This window comes from Acanthochromis polyacanthus, chromosome 19 (genome assembly GCF_021347895.1).
Source record: "Acanthochromis polyacanthus isolate Apoly-LR-REF ecotype Palm Island chromosome 19, KAUST_Apoly_ChrSc, whole genome shotgun sequence".
NCBI classification, from domain to species: Eukaryota; Metazoa; Chordata; class Actinopteri; family Pomacentridae; genus Acanthochromis; species Acanthochromis polyacanthus.
Genome location: NC_067131.1, coordinates 29,367,534 through 29,383,349, shown reverse-complemented (window position 1 = coordinate 29,383,349; position 15,816 = coordinate 29,367,534). Strand labels below are relative to the sequence as shown.

The 15,816-nt window shown below is 37.0% G+C and overlaps 2 protein-coding genes across 4 annotated transcripts in view; both read right to left on the bottom strand.

The window, feature by feature from the left end:
• Positions 1-2,114: 2,114 nt before the first annotated feature.
• LOC127530228 (gastrula zinc finger protein XlCGF57.1-like) lies at positions 2,115-8,119 on the bottom strand. Its single transcript, XM_051939835.1, has 2 exons — positions 7,922-8,119; positions 2,115-4,933 (listed from the first exon to the last, which is right to left on the bottom strand). The coding sequence occupies exons 1-2, from the start codon at positions 8,028-8,030 to the stop codon at positions 3,762-3,764; spliced, it is 1,281 nt and encodes a 426-aa protein (XP_051795795.1). The 5' UTR covers positions 8,031-8,119; the 3' UTR covers positions 2,115-3,761.
• Positions 8,120-10,761: 2,642 nt separating this feature from the next.
• The window catches only part of LOC110964885 (gastrula zinc finger protein XlCGF57.1-like), a 205,431-nt gene continuing 200,376 nt past the window's right edge, over positions 10,762-15,816 (bottom strand). For all 3 annotated transcript variants that reach the window (XM_051939828.1, XM_051939827.1, XM_051939826.1), the window contains exon 2: positions 10,762-13,629. In XM_051939828.1, the coding sequence (XP_051795788.1) occupies positions 12,020-13,629 (1,610 nt within the window). In that variant the 3' untranslated portion in view covers positions 10,762-12,019. The remainder of the gene's footprint in view (positions 13,630-15,816) is intronic.

Below are 15,816 nucleotides of genomic sequence, written 5' to 3'. Positions count from 1 at the left end.
GAGGTCATCAGGAAGACCAAGACAGACGACAGCAAAGCTCAAAATCTTTACAAAACAAAGCACAACTAAATGGTTGCTTTTTAAAAAAACTTATCTCAGTAGTTCACTTGCTGCAAACTGTTTTAGTGGTGGATTAATCCACATCTGATGGTTTTTAAAGAGCCCATATTCTGCTAACACATTTGCATAACACCTGTCTAGCAGCTAGTTTGACTTTGATTTATTCATATATTTTTACAGATTGTCCCTGTTTTCTAAAATTACACATATCTATAAAATAAAACAATAATTGACATGTTAAATGTAAAACACAGACCAAACTGCAAATAATGTCCACATCTTTCAAAATTACACTCCACATAAATCAAGAGAAAAAAATGATATTTTGTCATTATTTGAAAAATAAAAACTGTTAAATTAATGCTGAAAAAGGGGAACACATTCTTCTAGCTGATGTTTAATATTTACTTTTCTTGTTTGGTCAAATTATGAACATCTATAAAATTTATTTCCAAAATGTCCACATCAAAAATCTCTGTTTTTATAAATAGTAGTGACAGAATTACACTGTTACTGTACTGAAATCTGTTAAAAATACATCATTATTTTACAGACATTTATAGTTATTTTCAATGTAACTTAGTTTTTCAATGTTACAGCATTAAATTATTCTTTAACATATTGTTTTGTGGGATTGTTGCTGCCTGAACTCCCCCTTCTTCCCACAGCACAGAGAAAACAGAAGCTAAAATTAAAGCATTTAAGACAAATGATGAGAAAGAACCTGCAGAAATGTACAGTATGAGAAAAATAATGTGTTTTTAACATTGAAGCATGTAAACATATTCTAGAAAACATTAAAAACAATTCTTAACCTGTAAACATGCTGAATATGGGCTTTTTAACAGTTTGTGACAAACAAAATCGATTAGTCTGTGTGTTTTAAAGGATTTTTAAAATAAGAAAAATATGGAATTGAGTCCATCTTATCCTTTAAATATTTGTCTCTTAAATTAATAAATATTTTGTGGTCAGGATCCCAGTATGCAGATCTGCCTCCGTGTTTAAACTCCATTTTATGCTTCTTATTCTTCGTATTTGGTGGTGTACACACTCAAATATGCAGCTAAACAACAAAAAATTATTAATTTATCATTTAAGTCAGTTTCTAAAGACAGATTCTGTCTACTTTACCGACTGTAACGCTGTGGGCTCGGCTCTCTGATGAGGAAACAGAGGTCATTATTCAGGATTCACATTCTGCACTGAGCTGGAACCACCACGGGGGGGCAGCAGTCAGTAGCTGGGGGAAGCATTAAACAAAAGTGCACATATTTGCTGATTTCTCTGCAGTATCCAATCCCACTTACACCTTATTATGCATTTTATTAAAGCTTAAAAAACAGAGGATGAGCTCAGCGTGGTGGAAATGTGCCGCAGAGGTTTGGTAGCTGACAGGACAAGCTTGACAAGAGGACAAAAACTAAAATGAATTTAGAAAAACACAGCCTTAGTAGTTCTTTAGCACTGAAACACTCGAACATGTGTCTCACAGAGTTCTCAGACTTGGTAAAGATGCAGAAAAAACCCTGGAAGAAGAGGTAACATTGTTCAAGAAAACAGTGTATTTTTTTCCCTGTGGATCATGAATTGAGGAAGTGTGAAGACAGTTGGTACAATTTTCTTAGAAGTGATGGGAAAATTTGTTGTTGAGATGAGCTTTAGCTATTATTTTTTGTGCAAAATTCTGATATAATTCTGTTCTGAAATTTGCACTGTAAATAACGTTAACATTATCTAAAGTATGCAGAGCTCCATTTGTTTTAGTGTTGGTAACAGTAGTGGATATTCAGAAAAATGGTGCTGATGTGAATAAAATTTGGTAAAATAAATAATAAAAGAGATTAAACTTTTTTGTTTTTCTTACGTTCTGCTCGTGTCATGGACATTTCTTTTTCTCAAAAAAGCCAAAAACCACCTCGAGCGAGAATAAAAACTTTCTCTTTAAATAGAGTAATTAAAAGTGCTCATAAAATACAGCTGTTCTGGGTTTCTGCTTAGGTTCATACAAAATTGCTTCTTTCCCGCCAAGCACAAAAACCAAACAAACTTCATACTTTGCATATACTTAAAGTTTATTTAAACAAAAATGATTAAATTCAACAATTATGCTGAATGTCCACTCGATACCATTTTTTCATGAACATGTACACTACTATTTAAAAGTTTACAGTCACTTAGAAATGTCCTTACTTTTGAAAGAAAAGCATTTTTTCAGCGAAGATAACATTAAATGAATGATAAATCAAGTGTAGACATTGTTAATGTGGTAAATGACTGTTCTAGCTGCAAACGGCTGATTTTTAATTAAATATCTCCATAGGTGTACAGAGGAACATTTCCAGCAACCATCACTCCTGTGTTCTAATGCTGCATTGTGTTAGCTAATGGTGATGAAAGGCTCATTGATAATTAGAAAACCCTTGTGCAGTTATGTTAGCTCATGGATAAAAGTGAGAGTTTTCATCGGAAACCATGACATATTCTGGGTGACCCCAAACTTTTGAATGGTAGCGTACATTCTGTTTTTATAAAATTAATAACAAAAAGTTTTTGACGACAAAAAGGCAACAACTTTTACAACAAAAAACAAAAGTGCGTATAGAAAGTGGCATCAGGACTTGGTCCAAAACAACGTAGACTTAAGGCGATACCCAATGTAGAAACAACTTAAAGTGCAACGCCCACAGCTGCTACCTGACGCCTCAAACTGACTCTGATGTGCCTAACTTATTTAAAGAGTCAACTTCTTACACAAAATACTAAATATTTTTAAATTAGTCAATGTGCTCTCAATTGGTACAGGTAAGTGCTCTACTAGGTTTGCTGGTGGTCATTTAGGAAATTATTGCTTCAAGCTAACAAAACTGAGGCTCTAAGTATTGCAACGATTTTGAGAAAACACAACAGCCACAACATTAAAACCACTGACTGAGGATGTCATTATAACACAATGCTCCGATTGGAACTTTTGGTCATGTATTCATGCACACATTACTTTGACGCCTATCTAGGGATTGTTGCCGAACTTTCAGCAGGGTTATACTTCCTGCCACACTGCTAGCATTGTTCAGGGAGATAATTAGGAGTTCAGGGTGTTGACTTGGCCTCTACATTCCCCAAATCGCAATCCAACCGAGCACTTGTGGAATTCATTAGCAGCTTGGTGTCTGATGCCACTGGATGCCTTTATTGGACTCCAGCTACACAATATTAGGCAGGCGGTTTTGAAGTTGTGACTTATTGGTGTGCAATACTTGTAAATCATTATTTTATTTCCTAAAAAAGTGGAATAAAGTGGCAAAAAGATCTTGTCTCACTAGTGTTTTGTCACTTGTGGTTCTTGGTGTTGTGCTGATTGTAGAGCACTGTTTCTGTAGCCATTTGTTAGTATTAGCATTAGGAGAAATTAGGGTTAAAAAAGTGTGCATGGCACATTAGCAAAAATAAATACGTAAAAGACTAATTTTATAGTCAAACTTTGCTGACTTTGAAATGAGCTTTGTAGCTGGTGAGATGCTGCATGTGCGCCCCCTATTGACTGGCTGTTATTACTTCTAATTTGTAATATACAGAGTCAACAATTCTAAATAAAGTCTAAACAAGGCAATAACAAAAATAGAGCTCCAAGTAACGTGGAGCTTCTGTTGTGTTTTTTTTTCAACCAAACTTAATGTTTTTAACAGCTGTAATTTGGATTTCTACCCAAGGTGGAACCTCATGTGTCTGTTTAAGCTCCCCTGTTGGGTAAATCCTTGACCACAAACAGCACAACTAAACGGTTTCTCTCCTGTGTGAACTGTGCTGTGTGTCTCCAGATGTGTTTTGCGGTTAAATCGTCTACCGCACACATCACAGCTGTACGGTTTCTCTCCTGAATGGACTATCATGTGTGTGGCAAGATGTGATTTACGGTTGAATCTTTTACCGCAGATGCCACAGCTATACGGTTTCTCTCCTGTGTGGACTATCATGTGTGTTCGAAGATGCGATTTTCGGCCGAATCTTCTGCCGCAGTTATCACAACCAAACGGTTTCTCTCCCGTGTGGGTCATCATATGCACTTTAAGATTATTTTGATGCCGAGATCTTTTACCACAAATGTCACACACATATGGTTTCTCTCCGGTGTGGGTTCTCATGTGCGTCTTAATATTATTCTGATGCCTGGATCTTTTACCACAAATAGGGCAAACAAATGGTTTCTCTCCGGTGTGGATTCTCATGTGTGTCTTCAGATTTTGCGGGTATGTAAATCTTTTTCCACAAATGTCACAACCAAATGGTTTTACTATGTGGACTCTCACATGTGAATCTACATTTTCACTATTTACACCTGACTCAGTTGCCCTGGCGTCATTAGGTTCAGGTACGCAATCTGACAGAGGCTCTTGCCAGTGACCACCACCATCATCATCATCATCATCATCACTGTCATCTGTGTCAGAAGTGTCTGAAGCGTTTTCATCTACGGTTGGTTGAACATGATAATTTGGATCTGGGTTCCAGGCTGTTTCTGGTCCTCCATAGTCCTCTTCATCCATTTCAGTTTTTATCCATTTAGTTGGGCTGCTGGTTGCCTCCCTGGTGTTTTCAATTAGGTTCTGATGAAAATGTGAAGACTGAGGCTTCTCTTCATCCCATTCATTCTTCACAGGTACACCAGTGAATGTAAACATGGTGAAATCAGTGTCCTGCTGCCCATTAAGCTGCTCTTCCTCCTGACTGACCCACAGTTCCTCCTGTTCCTCGTGTTCCTCCTGTTCCTGCTGTTCCTCCTGTTCGTGGAAGAACTCCTCTTCTTGGTCCAGACTGGGGCTCCAGGGAACCTCTTCTTTAATCACCAACACCTCCTGGACATCTGCAGGCAACACTGAAACACAGATGAAAGATAACTGTGACTTAACACATATGTTTATAAAAATCCACAGCAGGTTTAATTTCATTTGGAGGATAACATCACGATATTTCCGAGCATTTCCGATGAAGTGCAGAGCAGGACTGAAAGCAGAGCTTGCAAGCGAGCCTGCAAAACAGCTGGGTGGGAAAAAAAATTTAGTAAGAAGGTGGAAACAAGCGTTGAAAATCAACTAAAGACCACAGAAATTACATTATAAAACGGATAGAAGTGTCCCTTGGCTTAGTCGCATTAAATGCTGCTGTAAAAAACTCTACATCAGTGTCACTGCCCCAAACAAATGGGGCTAATGGTTGATTTAGATTTAATTGGTGGACGACAGTGGAAAGAGAAGAACAGGAGACAGAAGGAAGAGTCACCAAAAGTACTGACAAAAAAATTAAAGAGCTGGAAATAAACAGAAACAAAGCCGGGACCATCAAACATTAACATCTAAAAGTTATTGGCTATTGATTTCAAAATGAAGCTAAACAAGTGTCTCCAACAGTTTTACGTTGGTTTCACTTCTAACCCACACATCAGTGATCGAATCCTGGCCCTCCAACCACAAAATCTCAACTGAGAGATTTTGAGAAAATCAAGCACCTTCAGGCCTTGAATCCAAAAACACCTGCGAGGATCGTCAACAAAATCTGGTTTTAGGACGCAGCGCCGAAGAAGGTCAACATATTCATCATCCGTCAGAATAAGAACAGTCAGAAAAACACAACTCTGTCACTGAACCGCTGTACAAAGAACCAGAGAGACGCCTGTAAAACAAACAGAGTCTGCAGAGTTTTATGTTTGAACAGCGGAGAACCTGCTGGGTTCAAATTCCTCTCAATCAGCCGACCTTTTATCTTCCTTTAAAATGGACCAAAGCAAAGATCTGTGGTGAGTTAACGATGTAACTTTAGCTAGCAAGCATATTTTACTTTGTAGCCGGTTGTGTTCACCTTTCCTTAGCCTACAAGATGCAAATGGTTGACAGATATGTGTTTATAATGTAACTGCAGCATCATGGGAAGGTATTTTTTTTCCATTATCCTAACATTAGGTCTAATAGAGAAACTATGGGGTAAAGTTCTTGAACTACATGTTGTCACATATTTGCAAAGCAGCCAGGGCTTACACAATCTACACCAACAACAGTTTATGAAGCACCAGTGCACAAAAACTCAGAAAAAAATCAGCTGAAGGGCATAAATGAGAATCGCCTCTGCAATGTTCAAGGATATTGCAGCAATATAGTCGCATCATGCAGTTGCACCTGTTCAGAGAAAAACACCTTTCTACCTACAGAGAGGATTGCTATCATAATTGAACAATTAATGGAGATATCCACATAAATGTTAATAATCACCCAAATCTTAATAATTGGATTATTTGCTGCTACACACCAGTGACTCAACTGTGTAGTAATCCAAGATCCACCAGGGCCCAAATACTCCTTCTAAACGCTTGTTTTAAAATATTATTTTTACATTATTTATATTTTCTAATACTTAAAAAAAATGTACAGTAGTAGCATCTTTTGTTTTGTAATCATTGCACCTTAAATTGGTTCTTCCACCAGCATGATCTGCACCATATTTTTGTTACATACGTATAAGGAGTGAGCTACTGGATACCTTCAATTTGAATCCATCTACCTACCTATCTATCTATCTATCTATCTATCTATCTCTAAGCATGCTCTTCATGGGCACTTCCTCTTCGGGCATTTTTACAAGAATTTTTAAAATATTTTGCATAAATTTACATTTTCATTTGTAATCTATAAATTTCAGTCTTCATTTCAGATGAAGGGAGCTTAGCTGTAAAGAACTATTTATATCTATATGCAACACTTTCTGACATTGGGCAAGTGGAAATTCATTTGTTATTGTTAGATAATGTGTTTTTCTGGACTTTTTGGTTGATATTCTGCCTCTTGCAAGGCTAGAAGCAATAATAATAATAATAATAATAATAGCAGTAGTAAATAAACAAATAGGGAAATAAATAAAGGATAAAAGACAAAAAAATGAACAAATAAAAAAATAAAATCAAACCAGATGACAATATCTTATTATTAGTATGAGTGTGCATCAGATCATTAACAATCTTCCCTGTAAAATAAGAAAGTTTATTTATATAGCCTATTAATCATACACAGAGGTTATTAAAGGTGCTTTAAACAAAAAACAAGAACACTACAGACACACCGAATGCGGTAAACCAGACGATAAAAAATATCTGATTATTAGTATTGGTGTGCAACAGAGGATCAATCACCTTCCTTTTAAAATAAGCAAGTTTATTTATGTAGAACCTAATCATATACAAAAGTTATTAAAGATGCTTTAGAGGCAAATATGGGAAAACATGTAAAGAATAAAAATCTGAAAGAGACACAAGATGAGAAAAAATAAGTTGAAAGACACATGAGATGAGAAAAAACAAGCTGAAAGAGACACAAGATGAGAAAAAAATAAGTTGAAAGAGACATTAGGTGAGAAAAGAATAAAAGCATGTACGAGAAAATAAATAAAGAAAAATAAGAAATTGAGAAAAAAATCAGTGTATGTTTGTGGCTTCTTAGCTTTCTTCTGCACTACAACAGCATGATAGAATTCCTGAAATTCAGTCACAGCTGTTGGTTTTCATGTTTTCCCCCTCAGACCTTCTGTTTTCCCATTTTTTCCCCACCTGATCAAATATTTCTGGAGGCTGAACGGACGCTGTTTGTTTGGCTTTTAGCCATTGTCTCTGCTAGTTTTGGCCTCACTCTCTCTGGATACGACTAAAACCTGCAGCAGCTGCAAAAATCTGGAGCTCAGTCGAGAAAAATCCCCAGAAAACATCCTCATCGGCGCGTCAGCTGCTGCCTGCAGCCTCACCTCTCCTCACCCATCCTCACCCAGCAGCAGCTAGCAGCTAGCAGCACTTAGCATTTTAGCATCAGCTGTTAAACCCTCTTACCGGCGGCTTGCTTCAGAACGACATCCTGCGGCGGATGGAGGCGTTTCATCTGCATTTTGTCCTCCAAACACACGCCTGCAGCCCGCTGCTGTCGGACAGATTCGTTCATGGTGTCACTTCTTCTGCTTCTGCTTCTTCAAAACTAATAACTGGAGGCGAGTCTCGGAGGAGCCGCGCCTGCGCAGAATCCATCACCGCCGACTGAAGCACAGTGCGTGTCGGGAATATATCTATCAGAGTTCATCGTGAATGTACCAAAACAGCTGATTCGAACTCAATTAGTGAAAACGTTTTGTTTTTACAACAGATTTATTGCCGTGTCTGACGTTTTTTAATCAGGCATTTGCAAAGGCCCCTATATTCTCCGTCAGTTGCCATAGCAACCACAGCCTCCATGTGTTTGTCATTATTTGCATACATAAGCAAAAAGCAGCGAATTAACAAAGAAAAACAGACATTTTCAGTAAACTGACAAAGAATATTATAATCTACAGTAACATTTTCATCTGTTTATGACATTTTAAAGGCATTTTGCAGGAATTTTGAAGAATATTTTGTATATTTTTTTATTTAAAATCTGACGTAATTTTCAGTCTTCACTTACTAGTTCTGAATTTTATGAGCAGCCTCTACCGAAAATAACATCAAAATGCCCTTAAAGTCACTTTAAAGTGAACAGCTAACCAACTTTAAACTGATTTCCATTAAAGCAGTAAATGCATTTATTAACCATGTTCAGTCTAAATGGAAATATAATTCATTAAACCATGAAAATGACCACAAATAGTAACAATCTCATGTTTTACACTGAATTATTTTATTCTTTATGTATTATTTTATTAATATTCTTACAAAAATATTCATTTATTAATCAGTCCTGTTGCACAGTATTATTTTTATGCATTTATATCTAAATTTTTATTCTTCTGACATTATTTGCTTCATCACACTCGTGAAAGTTTAATTACAGCTGTTAGATTATGTATTTTTATTGATTTTTTTATTGAGGTTTTATTAAAATAAACATACTACAAAAAATTTTAAAAAAGATATTTTGTTTTTCCATTTTGTGCATTTTATGGCAGGTTTAGTTGTGTTTTTTTTAACTATTTGTATGAGATTCTGTGCAAATATCTGAGGATAATCATGGAAAACATAGGTATGTTTTAAACTTACCTGTCAATAAAAATGTCTCTTATTCTGAAGTTTCCATCTTCTAAAATAGAACAGGTCTGGTTTGATATTTTCATCCATATTATATCCATGTATATTTATCTAAATCTAAATATTTCTTCTACATATTGAGCTGCAGTGATCGATTAATGTGTCTTTTAACATCTTCTTTGGAATCTACAACCTTCCCTGGAGAGCTATTGAGACACATGGCGCCCCCTGCTGACCTGTTAGTGCCATGGCTCAGTAGAAGTGCATCGAAAAACTGTTCCAAAAACAAGAGTCTGTTTTAGATGAATGAGTCTCTTAACACGTAATGTCACGTATGATTTGCCGTCTACAAAGGCAGCTGACTCACAGTATTTACCTTTAATAGGAAGATATTACTTTACATCTTTCGTCATCGTTCTTCGAGGTATTTCAGATGGATAAGGGAGTCTTTTCTGGGCTTTAATACCAAAAACTTGCAGAATAGTTTACTTTTCATTCCCTCCAAACGAGGCTGCACTTTAACTATTCACATTTCTGACGGCCAGAATAATCAGATTATTCAACAGACGTTCAGCACTACAATAAAAAACAAAAATCATGATTAGCAACTATCATTTAAGTTTAATTTCAGTCTTAGAAATGTGTTTTAAGGGGACGTTCACTTCCAAATTTAAATGCACCTCTTTTGCTTTTGTTTAGATCTCACATTAAAGGTATAATTTCCAGATTTTAAGTGTCCTGCACAAAAAAAAACAGGAAACCTTAAGGAAACAGCTAGTCAACCTGAGAAAAATGGTTTCTAATAATGGAGTTTGTGCATTTATCAATTATGTTCATTCTGTTGATCTTTAAAGGACACAAAATGAAACTAAAAAAACGTGAAAAATATCCTGAGACACCTTTAGTTGAAGCAAGAAAAGAACTGCAAATTCTCTTCTTCACCTGTTCCAAAGACAGAAAGACTCAAATAAAATATATTCATAGCTGCAGCTTGGGGTTTTGTGAAGCAAGAAATGACGGGTGAACAGTTTCCAACCCTGAAGAACTTTCTGATGGGAGGCAGATAAACGGAATTTGTTTATTTTAAAGTCACAGTTTAAAAAAACCCTCTAAAAATATAAATTACGCTATGAATATGTGCCAAATATTGCTTTAGCTCGATAAAAGCTTGTATGTTTATACTGTAATCATAACATTAAAATAAGCTACCTTCATTTTTTAACCCTCTGGATCCCAGTTTGTTTTAATTTAATTGCACAAATGACTTCAAAATCACTTTATTCTACATGTCTATTTTAAAAATTCACCAAAAATAAACTATTCAGTCTAACCAGATTCTGAAAAAACAAAAAACTTTCTGCTCATTGGTGCAATCAAACAGCTACAACTGACAGCTGCGACCAACAATTACATGATAAAAATTCAGGAACTTCTTGGTTGGAAACAAATGTAAAAGTATAAATAGTTAAATACCTGCAGTCTGGCATATTTTTTCTGAATCTGTAACACCTGTGGACACTCAGTCAAAATACATAATTAGGAAATTCTAATTTTTTTTGCACAGAAACCATTGTTGAGTTGTTGCTGTTACCATAAAAGCATGGAACTCGTTGGATTTCAGAGGGTTAATTTCCCTTTTTCCCAATAAATTCACAAATTTTTTTTAGAAAGAAAGATTAAATTAAAATCATTTATTGTTCATGTCCTTCTCATTAGAGCAGGATTAAATTAACGCTCCATGCAGCAATGACGTAAGAAACTGTCTGTTAAACCGACATCACACGTGTGTTTATGGACAATTAGAAGATTTGAATTTCTGACAAACTATCCATCATACATTATACACATAAGGCACTTTGTTTTCACAGTTTGAGTCTAAAAAAAGCAGCTGCCCTTGACTCTCTCAATCCTTAATGTCAAAGAACCTGTATAGACAATATTTTTAGCAAAGACAAATCAAACTGAAGGAATGTTAACATATATATATATATATATATATATATACACATACATACACACACAATACACAGATAACAATAATAAAAATAAAAGATAATAAAAATTAGGGATGTGCGCATCTAGTCGTTTAACCGCCTACTCATTTATTAAACGTTTAGTATTTTACTAGTTGGTTAAATGCTGCATTAAGCATCATGCACCTTGTTCTTCGTGCGTCTGCCTCGGCTTCTTTGTAAAAAGGCTGAGCAGCTAGGGAGAGAATTGCTCCTCCTCCCCTCCCCACGCACACGTAGCAGGGGGCAGGGCCACACAGTTTGGGGAAGAAAGTTTGGAAAGGTAAAGTGGGAAGATGGTGATGCTCCCGCTTAAGAAAATCAGCACTGTTTGGCAGTATTTTGATGCAGCAGATAACAACAAGGTCGTCTGTCGGCTGTGTAAACAGAAACCAGTGTTGCCAACTCAGCGACTTTCTCGCTAAATCTAGCGACTTTCCAAAGCGTCCTAGCGACTTTTTTGTCAAAAGCGACTAGCGACAAATCTAGCAACCATTTCTGCCGTTTTGGAGACTGACAGGAAAACTCGGATCATTCTGCAGTTACTGTCCTCAAAAAGCAGCAGGTGCTGCTGTGAGCTCCTGCCCGTCCCAAAGCACAGGCTGTCAGTCCAGTAACCCCGCAGTAGTCCCAGTGCCTGATTAGCGGAGACCCACATCACTCCGCAGCCAGACGACAGATGAATTGCGCATACACAAAGTCACTACAGATCCCATCCAGACTTACGGAGCGGGATATAAATGAAAATGTTTCTTCACTGTCATTATGTGGGTTTATAGACTAGTCAACTAGTCGCAAATAACATTTGAGACTAGTCGGTGGGGAAATTAGTCGAAATTCCCATCCCTAATAAGAATGTGGTTCTTGCCAGCATTTAGGAAATTAAAACATCCCAATCAAGCCTGCATTTTTCCAGTTTTTATCACGTGTGGACTCTCATGTGTCTCTTCAGATTTCCTTGTCGTGTAAATCTTTCCCCACAAACGTCACAGGAAAATGGTTTCTCTCCTGTGTGAACACTCGTGTGTCTTTTAAGAGTATATTGATGTCGAAATCTTTTTCCGCAAATGTCACAGCCGAATGGTTTCTCTCCTGTATGGACTCTCATGTGACTCTTGAGAACCCCTTGTTCTGTGAATCTTTCTCCACAAACATCACAACCAAAAGGTCTCTCTCCTGTGTGAACCCTCATGTGTCTCCTCAGATGCGTATTGCGACTAAAAGTTTTACCACAATCATCGCAACTAAAGGGTTTCTCCCCTGTGTGAACTCCACTGTGTCGTTTAAGACTTCCCTGTTCTGTAAATCTTTCACCACAAACGTCACATCCAAATGGTTTTTCTCCCGTGTGGACTCTCATGTGTCTTTTTAGATTATACTGGAGTCTAAATCTTTTTCCACAAGCATCGCAACTGAAGGGTTTCTCTCCTGTGTGGACTCGAATGTGAATTTTATAATGTGTCTTTTGGCTAAATCTTTTCCCACAAAAACTACAATCAAACGGTTTTTCTCCTGTGTGGACAGTCATATGTGTCTTGAAATGAGTCTTCCGACTAAATTTTTTACCACAAAGGCCACAACCAAATGGTTTCTGTCCTGTGTGGACTCCTCCGTGTCTCGTCAGACTTCCCTGCTCTGTAAATCTTTTACCACAAATGGCACAAATAAATGGTTTCTCTCCAGTGTGGACTCTGGTGTGTGATTTGAGATTAGACTGATGTATAAATCTCTTTCCACAAACATCACAACTAAATGGTTTTTCGCCCGTATGAATTCTCATGTGGCTCTTCAGTACTCCTTGCTGTCTAAATCTTTTACCACAAAAACTACAGTCAAAGGGTTTCTCTCCTGTGTGAACCCTCAGGTGTCTCTTCAGATCTCCTTGACGTGTGAATTTTTTACCACAAACACCACAACTAAAGGTTTTCCCTCCTATGTGAACTCTCCTGTGTTTCTTTAGAGTTCCTTGTTGTGTGAGTTTTTCACCACAAACTTCACTACCAGACTCAGATGTTTTGTTCTCTGTCCAAGCACCATCACTGTCATCGCTTTCAGGTCCAGATTCTGACAAAGGTTCCTGCCAGTCACCATCCTCCTCCTCTTCATCATCATCATCATTACTGACTTCAGTCTCAGAGGAGTTTGAAGCATTTCCATCTGTATTTGGTTCTAAACGACTTTTTAAATCCTGATTACTGGCTGGTTCTGGTCCTCCACAGTCATCTCCATCACTTTCTGTTTTCATCTGTTTAGGTGAGTTGTTCGTTTCCTCTCTTTTGCCTTCAGTTAGCCTCTGATAAAGCCGTGAGGACTGAGGTTCATCTTCATCATCTTCACTCTTCACAGGAACAGCAGTGAATGTTAACTTGCTGATATGAGCCCCTTCCTGTCCATTAAGCTGCTCTTCCTCCTGACTGGTCCATAGTTCCTCCTGTTCCTCCTTTATGTGGAGGAACTCTGGGTCCTCCTGGTTTGGACTGGGGCTCCATTCATGGGGGACTTCTTCTTTAATCACCAAAATCTGCCGGACATCTGCAGGAGACATGGAAACACACATTATCAACAATCGTGAGCTTTTATAAATATATTCAACAATGGCACAGAACTAATTGTTTCAGTCAAAAATACAGATTTTTTCCTTAGATTCCTATTTAATGAGAAACATTTTTCATTATCACAACAATGTTTCCTTGCCATAAAAAGCAACCGTATGAGACTTTTTAAAAAAATGCAGATGCAGATCAACTAGGCCTGAACATTTACAAGTGGATAAGTGTAATATCCAAATACATCCAAAATAAATAAAACACTGGTGCTTTTTATATTCACAGTCCTGCAATACTTGACCACTTTACTTTGTATATAGTACTTTGTTTGATTGTTTTTCTTTTTTAAGAGTATTTTTATCTATTTTTATTCTTATTTGCACTGCTGCTAATTGTCGTGTTCTTCCATACAAATTTTGTTGTACTTCTGGACAATGACAATAAAGTCTCTTTATCTTATCTTTACAGAGACGTCTCATCCTACAAATTTTTGTTTGTTTGGTACTGACCACAACAAAAACGTCAACAGCATATATATACTTTTTTTTTTTAACCCTTTAAGCTTCAGTGTACCGCCGGTGGTACACCTACTAATTTGCATAGGAATTTCAAGAATGTCCGACGGCTGCAAACCCGATTACACAAACACTATACGGCGATGGAAAGCTTAGATTCTCATGAATCCGTCGGTATAAACCACTTTCAGATGTGATTACCACAGCGGGTGAGAAAAACACATTTGTCCGACAAACAACGAATATTCATCCATCCGTTCTCTATACACGGCTTCAACGCACACAGCGCGACTCACATTTCCGGGTTCATTATTACACACAAAAAAAAAGATTCCACAAAAAACGGCCATAATCCAACCTTTTACATCAGATGACACAAGCCAGTAAACTATTTTGTCCAAAACATGTCCTGAAGTCGTATAAAATCCCCGAATCGGTCGTTTTCAAGGAAATGCACCTCCCGATGCACGTCCAATATTCCCCGTATTTTTCGTAATTTTTTTTATTTAAAAATAGAATATTAGCGATTTTTTGTACTGAAAACGGCTGGAATTGACTGAAGCTTAAAGGGTTTAAGCTTCAGTCAATTCCAGCCGTTTTCAGTACAAAAAAATCGCTAATATTCTATTTTTAAATTAAAAAAAAGACGAAAAATACAGGGAATATTGGACGGGCATCACGAGGTGCATTTCCTTGAAAACGACCGATTCGTGGATTTTATACCGACTTCAGGACATGTTTTGGACAAAATAGTTTACTGGCTTGTGTTGTCTGGATGTAAAAGGTTTGATTATGGCCGTTTTTTGTGGAATCTTTTTTTCTGTGTGTAATAATGAACCCGGAAATGTGAGTCGCGCTGTGTGCGTTGAAGCCGTGTATAGAGAACGGATGGATGAATATTCGTTGTTTGTCGGACAAATGTGTTTTTCTCACCCGCTGTGGTAATCACATCTGAAAGTGGTTTATACCGACGGATTCATGAGAATCTAAGCTTTCCATCGCCGTATAGTGTTTGTGTAATCGGGTTTGCAGCCGTCGGACATTCTTGAAATTCCTATGCAAATTAGTAGGTGTACCACCGGCGGTACACCTACAACGCACTGAAGCGTAAAGGGTTAATTGGAAATCCAACAATTACCCCCAAAATCATGACTTACATCACAATATCTGTCAAAATGTTCCCATGAAATATGTATCTGCATATCGCTAAACCCTGAAAACAACGCATACAAAAGTTATCTGATCTGATGCTACTATTAGTGGCACAAAATCATATGCTGCACATAAATACTTGGGATAGGCAAGATAACATTAGAGATGTTTCTGCAGATAATCTGGACAATTTGCAGATTTTTTAAATTCAAGTTAACTACATTAGTTTGGAACTAACGTTATGCTGCTTTAAACCTTATTTTTCTACATTTCAAGAGAAATATTGTCCTTTTTTATTCTCCTACACTTGTCTGTTGTGTAGTAAGTCATATATGTAGTATGTAAAGTAGCAATATTTATATTGCAGATTATAATTTTACAAACAAACTCTGCATCCTGCAAATATTTACTCTTTAACAGACTAACTTCTGCATGAAAACAAAGAAATGTTTTATAGTTTTGCTGCAGGTTTTTACAAACTAAACAGAGTGAAGACGTTTTGTCAT

Bases quoted from the DNA above. Each gene is read 5' to 3' on its own strand.
- LOC127530228 (XM_051939835.1), bottom strand. From the start codon at position 8,030: ATGAACGAATCTGTCCGACAGCAGCGGGCTGCAGGCGTGTGTTTGGAG. The intron at 4,934-7,921 runs GTAAGAGGGTTT...TCTGTGTTTCAG, and splicing joins CGTTCTGAAGCAAGCCGCCG to TGTTGCCTGCAGATGTCCAG.